This window comes from Sodiomyces alcalophilus (assembly GCF_042370955.1).
Source record: "Sodiomyces alcalophilus JCM 7366 unplaced genomic scaffold ACRALscaffold_6, whole genome shotgun sequence".
NCBI lineage: Eukaryota > Fungi > Ascomycota > Sordariomycetes > Glomerellales > Plectosphaerellaceae > Sodiomyces > Sodiomyces alcalophilus.
The window spans coordinates 3,428,056-3,435,148 of NW_027263537.1; the positions used below are offsets into that span (position 1 = coordinate 3,428,056).

General features: G+C 45.2%; 1 protein-coding gene across 1 annotated transcript; it reads left to right on the top strand.

Moving 5' to 3' along the window:
* Positions 1-525: 525 nt before the first annotated feature.
* ACRALDRAFT_1081633 (uncharacterized protein) lies at positions 526-1,793 on the top strand. The gene is made up of 2 exons (XM_071019188.1): positions 526-683; positions 770-1,793. Exons 1-2 carry the CDS (start codon positions 558-560, stop codon positions 1,685-1,687), a joined length of 1,044 nt encoding a protein of 347 aa, XP_070873737.1. The 5' UTR covers positions 526-557; the 3' UTR covers positions 1,688-1,793.
* Positions 1,794-7,093: the final 5,300 nt, after the last annotated feature.

Below are 7,093 nucleotides of genomic sequence, written 5' to 3' on the forward strand. Positions count from 1 at the left end.
AGAACTAATAGAACTAATAGAACTAATAGAACTAATAGAACTAATAGAACTAATAGAACTAATAGAACTAATAGAACTAATAGAACTAATAGAACTAATAGAACTAATAGAACTAATAGAACTAATAGAACTAATAGAACTAATAGTACTAATAGAATTAGACGATTTAAATCGCGCGGGCGATTAAACTAATTAAAGCGCAGGAGCACACAGGAAGGAACGCTATATTATTCTAGGCACTAAATAGTATATCAAAGTATAGTATAGTACTTCGACAGCTTATGGCTCTTATTATAGCCCCCTTAATAAGTGGGTCTTATATGTAAAATATTATTTATTATATAATAAATAGATAATCCCTAAATTATGTCCGTGACACCTACTTTCGGGCCGGAATAACTAGTTCCTTGCCTTTACGGGCCGTCCTGTATGACTACAGGTCCATAGCCAATGTCAGGTCCGGAATAATCAGGTTCCGGGCCTTTGCAACTAGCCTTCACGACATCCTCTGGCTTCATACCTTAACAATAACTGGCCTTCTCTAAGCAAAGCAAAATATGGATATCAGGGGGCATAAGCATGACGCCTCCAGCCCCCCCGTCACTCTCCGGCCGAAACTCCATCTCCCTGCTAGCTGTGACCCACCTCACCCCGAACAACCTCGGAGACGGCTTGTTTGGATAGTATGTGCATGCAAATCCCCATCCTAGGTAAAAGCTCCTGGCAGTGGCCAGTGGAGAGGGTCAGTGTTGATCAGGTCGCCGCTTAGATTTTTGGAGGAACGGGACACATGGGGCAGTCCCTGGTTAAGTGCGTGATGTCACGGGGTGATCTCGTAACGTCCGTCGGAAGGACATTCGAAACCGCCCCCAAGGAGATGAGAGAAGCTGCCCAAGGCGACGCTTATTTGGGCACCCTGTGTGATGTGCGAGCCGCTGAATCTGTTGTTGGTGTCATCGAGGCCGCCCTGGCGCGTTTCGGTCGAATCGATGTCATTGCCAACTGTTCTGGGTATGGTGTCATCGGTGCTTGCGAGGACCAGGACGAGCACGAAGTCCGTAACCAATTTGAGACCAACTACATGGGGACGTTGAACATTATTCAGGCAAGCCTTCCCTACTTCCGCCAACAAAATGGCGGCCGGTATCTCATTTTCAGCTCCACGTCGGGCGCTCTGGGGGTGCCTGGTCTCGGTCCCTATTGTGCGACCAAGTATGCCGTGGAGGGTCTCATTGAAGCCATGCTGTACGAGACAGACTCTTTCAACGTGAAAGCTACGCTTGTCGAGCCCGGCCTAGTTCGGCGGGACGAGCCTGACAGCTTAGTGAATCCTCTCCCTACCTGGGGCCACTTCTTGATCAAGCCAGCCACCGAGCCATATGCACAAGTCACTTCGCCTGCTTTACATGCCAGGAGGATGGTACAGTGGCTAGGTGATCGCCAGCCGACCAGTGCAGTCAAGTGTGCAGAGCTTGTGTGGCAGCTTGCTCACTGTTCCTATCCCCCTCTGCGTCTGCTGCTCGGGAGCTATGCTATTGAGAGCATCAGGGACAGACTTAGGTCCGTTACTGAGGAGCTTGAGGACTGGAAGCGTCTCAATTTCCCATCAAGCCCTGAACAGGTGGGTGAGGAGTCAGATATAAGGAACCGTCGACTGATCACTGAGCAAGAGGTGGGCACAGGATAGAAGCACGGCAGCAATGTATTAGTGACTAAGGCCCCGTTGGATAATTCCGCTTAGATAGTAAATCCCACTAAGATAGTGGAAAAATACACAAAAATACACAGGTCATAACTAAGGGGTCTATTTTTTCAGCATAATACAGTATAAATTATATATTTTTATACTGTCGCTATGTACCCCTGTTATACCCCTGTTATAGAAGTACTATGCTAGATAAGGGGCTATGCTGGCCGTATATTATATAAAAAGGCTGCTTTTATATATAATTTCTTAGTTATCTAAAATTTTACTACTAACTTAGTGGAAATCAATTAAAAGATAATAGGCTCTATAATTAGCCGCGTTATCGCTAATAAGGCTAAGGCTGGTATTAGTGATAATCGCGACATTAATACCACTTTCGACTATAATACTATTATAGAGCTTAATCGGATACTCTTGATATTAGTCCTATATCGAATTAAAGTTAAACCACACCGTATATAGTATAAAACTACCTCTTGTTAGTATTATAGTAATAGACCTAATATACCAGTATATATTATAGAGGGGATATTATTCGGTTCCGGTATAGCATTCTAAGACCTGTTTAGACTAAGTTAGTGCGAATTCTATCGTCTAATAGTGCAGGTTATAATAAGCTCTATAGTCAGAGAGACCTCTTAGTATATAATTACGCAGAAGGTTATAATCTTCTTTTATATTCTCGGCCACGGCGTATTCTTAAATAATATATACCACCGATTTAAGATATCGTTAAATACCGGCTCGCGTGTTTTTTTAGAGCTCTTAATCACGATAAGACAGCTCTAAGTGGAATATATAAAGAGTCCTCCGCTAGGATATATATTATAATATATCGAGCTACTATAATATAATAATCAGTTTACCGGCTATATCGGAGTAATCGACGGAACGTATATCTCGGCCTAGATTATACCTAACTCGTAGCGATAATACTTTAATCGTAAAGGATAGCTTATATAAAATATTATTATTATTATTATTCTCTTACTCCGCTATCCTAACTAGTCTAGGAGCCCGGCTTAGGCTATATAGTCCTTCTTAGCTAGTTATAGGGGGGAAAAACCCGATTAGGTGGAAAAACCCCTACACTCTCCTTGATAGGATCGGTGCCGTGTCGGGGCCTTAGCGGTCCCGGTAATAGCTCGATACGTATCTGGATCACACCTCTAGTCTAGTGGCTAATTGGAAGGTAGCAGGCTAGGGATTTCGGGTTAGCCTAGGGTACGGCACACCATACAGGGGGCCGAAAGAAGTCCGTGGCGGCTCCGCGCACTAGGAATCCTCCCTGTATTAGGGTGGCCGGTTTTGTTTACGCCTTCCTTTTAGGCGGGGGGTTTAGCAGGGGCTCCTGCCTTTATTATATATACCTGCCGAATTCGGCAGCCTTCTATAGCTATAGCTAGGTTAATAGAAGATTTTAAGGGCCTCCGCCCTTCTTCTTATTTTTCCTCCTTTAACCCTCCTATTATAATATCGTAGGTTTCCCTTTAAGCCGCCCGCCCCTTTAATCCCGCCTCTATTCCCGGCTTTATACCGTAGTTACTAATAAAGCGTTAGGTGGTTTATTAATAGATTTATCTTATTCGGGATCGTTAATGTATAAGTGGCAGCGCGGGTAGGAGGTTAGCAGCTTTAGGGCGGGCTAACTAGAAGGGCTATAGTTAATTAAGTAATAATAATTAAACCGATTAATAGTAAGATAGCTAATATAAGTCTAAGGGGGTACTATAGGGGGGACGTGTCGGTTCTAAGTTTTATACGGATAGTTAGTAAGATACCGCCTAAGAAAAAGCTATCTAAGAAGAAGAATAACTCCTGTTATTATAATACTAGGACTATACAGGTATTACTATGGGTATTCCTGGAGGTGCCTTTTAGGGTGCTGTGGTGATACTATTAAGTAGCCGACTCTAACTTTTAATAGCTATCTTAGATACACTAAACGCCTCGGGGGCGATAAGCCTAAAGATATAGAAGTATACGCTAATACTACCGGGAAGGGGGCGGTATATGATTAGTATACTAATAGCCGGCGAGCTTATAAGGATATAAGTCGGTCTTATAATAGTATCTTAGTGGTACCGGAGCGGCGGTAACGGGGTTCTAATAATTAGTGTAGGTTCCTGCTATAGCCCTAAAGTATTAGCAGCGAGTCCTTAAATATTATAAGGAGCTTATAGCGGCTATTAGCGAGGGTAAAGACGGAGCGGTAGTAAGTCGTGTCCCTAAGGGTGCCGAAACTATACCGCGCTAACTTTAGGTAGGCTCGGGGTCGGCTTATAGCGGCGGTGGTATCCTTTAAGCGCGCCGCTAGGTATGCTCGCCCTGCTAGCCGCCGCCGCGGTAGCGACGCTATATTAGCGAGTCTAGAGTATCGACTAAATAGGCTAAAGGGGATAATCGCTATCCTATTAAAGGTGGCTATAAGTCCTTTAGCGGTCTTTTAACGGTCTTTTAGCCGTATAATAATGCTAATATAATAGGATAGGGACGCGAGTATATTACTAATAGTGATAGTGCCTCCGAAAATAAGGGTAAAAAGGAGGATAGCGGCGAGGCTAAGGCTAAGTAGAGGGTAGGTACCGCTATAGTACGCCCCTTCGGTACCGCTAGAGTCCCGGCTTATAGGGCCCTAGTAAATATAAAAGTCTAGGTTAGGTTCTATCTCTATTTCGTTTATCTCTATATCGTTTATTCTATACCGGGGTGGTCCCGCTACGGGGTCTCTAATACGTAGTTCCTAGTAATTTCTAGGGTAAGGCGGAAGTCGTTTAGGCGGCTAAGATAAAGGAACTATTTCGTAATTACTTTTACCTCCTCGGGATAGTTTAGGGCGGTATAGAGGTCTCCCCTAGTTAAGATCGGTCTCCTTATAGCACCGTGGAGGTCCTTTTATAACTCTAGAGTGGTATTTTAATACTATAGGATAATATATTCGGCTATCTCCGCCCCTCCGTCTCCGTAAAGGCACCGGGCGGTAGCGAAGCCGGGGACCCTCGCTTTAAAAAGGAAGGCCCTAAGGCCTAACTTCTTAAAGCGAATCTGGGTAAGGACGGAGCTTTACGGCTTTAGGAGACCTTTATATCTTTAAAGATCTTTTTTTTAGGCGTTTCGGTCCGGTACCGCTATAGCGTAGGTCGGGTTCCGCGTAGACCCTATATCCCTCCACCTCTTTTTCTATTCCTCTTAGAGGGCGGTATCCGGGCTACTATTATTTACTTATTTTTAGGCGGTAAAGGATTAGGTAGACTAGGCGAGTGCTTACTAGACGATATAGCGGCGTCTTAGTGCCGCTAGTGCCCTTATAGCGGCCTAGGAGCTAGCTAGGATAAGTCCCTTAGTTCCGGTATTTTAGTAATTAAGAGCTCTCTTAGCTGCTAGACGGGTAAGATATAAATCGAGGGGGGGGATATACGTCTCTTTTTCTAGGATCCGGATCGGCGTGGCCTTATAGGCTCCCGTAATAGTCCTAAGGCACTTATTCTAGGCCGAGCTAAGAGCCGCCGTAAGGCCGCGGCGGGGCTTATTAGTGATTCTATAAAAGGTAGGGGCGTAATAGGAGATAGCTAGGCGGATTACGGTAATATAAAGGCGCCGGGTATTAGCGAAGCTATAGCCCTAGGCTACCGCGGTAAGCCGGGTTAGGGCGTAGTTCTATATCGTAAGTTTACCCTAGATCTCCCTCTTATACTATAAGAAATTTAGTTTCCGGTCTAGCTATACCCTAAGGAACCTGGTTTCCGTTAAGGGTAGGACCGGTATAGTGCTAAGGTGGAGGGGCGTCGGTAATAGGGAATAGGATTTTATAAAGGGTATAAATACGTATTTTAAGGGTTTAAATTAAAGACCGCTCGCTTAGGACTAAGCCTTATATATCCGCTAGGCGGAGGTAAGTCGGTACCGCGTCTAGGCCTCCGTGTAGCTAAAGGCGATAATATTCGTGTTATTAGTAAAGCTAATAGTAGTGGTTCTCGTGGTATATTTAAGTTCTTTATATAAGGTGGAAATATATAAAATAAAAATAATTAGGGAGACTAGGGACCCCTACGGTATATTAGCGTAGAGGGGCTATAGGGCTACCGCCTAGCTATTAAAGAGGAGGTAGACTATCCGGTCCTAGAGAAAGCTACCGGTTAGCTAGATAGCCTAGTCTAGGAATCCCTTACGCTTAAGGGACTCGAGTAGTCTAGTATAGGGGATAGTATCGAAGGCCCCGTGTATATTTAGCTAGAGTATCGCAGGGGCGCCGCCTAGGGCCTAGGCGGCCCTAATAGCTTCTATCGCGCGCTATATAGCCGTCTTTATACTACGTCTAGGTTTATTTCCTATTTAGCTACTAGAGAGTAGCCGGTGCTTTTCCGCTATAGCTATAAAGCGGTCCGCTATAATACCCTTAAGCAGCTTTCTAATTATATTAAGGAGGGAGATTAGCCTTTAGCCTTTCGCTATCTTATAGTCGCTTTATAAACGGCCCTTTTTTCGGATAATTATAATAGTAGCGGTACGGTAATAGCGCGGGAAGTAACTTAGGGATAGGCAGGCTAAGAGGATTATAGCCGGGATCTAGTATAGGGCCGGGCTATAGGCTTTTAGGAGGCCTGCTAGAAAGCCGTCCGGGCCGGGGGCGGCCTATAGTTTAGTTTAGCGGAGGCGGCCCTGGATATCCGCCGCGGTAACGCTTTAGTCTATATCCTAGCCGGAGGGGTACTCTCGCCCTAGGGGCCTAGGATCTAAGTCTCCGGGGGGAGGGAAGAACTTAGCGTATAGGATATCCGCTTTCTTATTATAGGAGGTCGCTAGGTCGCCGTGGTCGCGGTATAGCGGTAGTATAGTAGGGGGGCCGGGTAGTTAGTATCCCTTAGTTCGGGCCTACCTTTAAAGTCTGTAGAGGAGCCCGTTATTCGCTTAGGTCGAGTAAAGAAGGTGGCGCTAATACTGCCTTTTTGCTACTATAATAGCTTTATCGCGGCGGAGCTTAGCTTACCTATACTCTTCCTACCTATTCCGTGATCTTTTTATAATATATCGCTTATATAGTCTACGCGCTTCTTAGGTTAGAGATATTAGTTTATTAGTCTACTACGGGCAGGGAGGGCGGCTAGGGGGGCCGGGTCGGCGTCGCGGGGCTATTTAGTCGGTAATAGTGGTAAGGTCCTGGGTTAGCTAGTTAAGGGCCCTATCGATATTAGAGGGCGTTAATAGGGGGCCTGGTTATATAAGAATCCCGGGGGCTACCTGGTAGGCGAAAGAAGGTATAAATTCCTTCTAGACCTAGCGTGAGCGGTTAGGGGGGATAGGGGGCCGCGGCGGGGCTAGATTAGCAGGGCGGTCTATATTAAGATAGATAATCGCGGTTTAGGAGAGGTGATTTAATCCGATAAC

Excerpts from the sequence above, each read along its gene's own strand:
- ACRALDRAFT_1081633 (XM_071019188.1), top strand. The coding sequence starts at position 558 with ATGGATATCAGGGGGCATAAGCATGACGCCTCCAGCCCCCCCGTCACT. Across the intron at positions 684-769 it reads GGAGACGGCTTGTTTGGATA|ATTTTTGGAGGAACGGGACA; the intron begins GTATGTGCATGC and ends GTCGCCGCTTAG.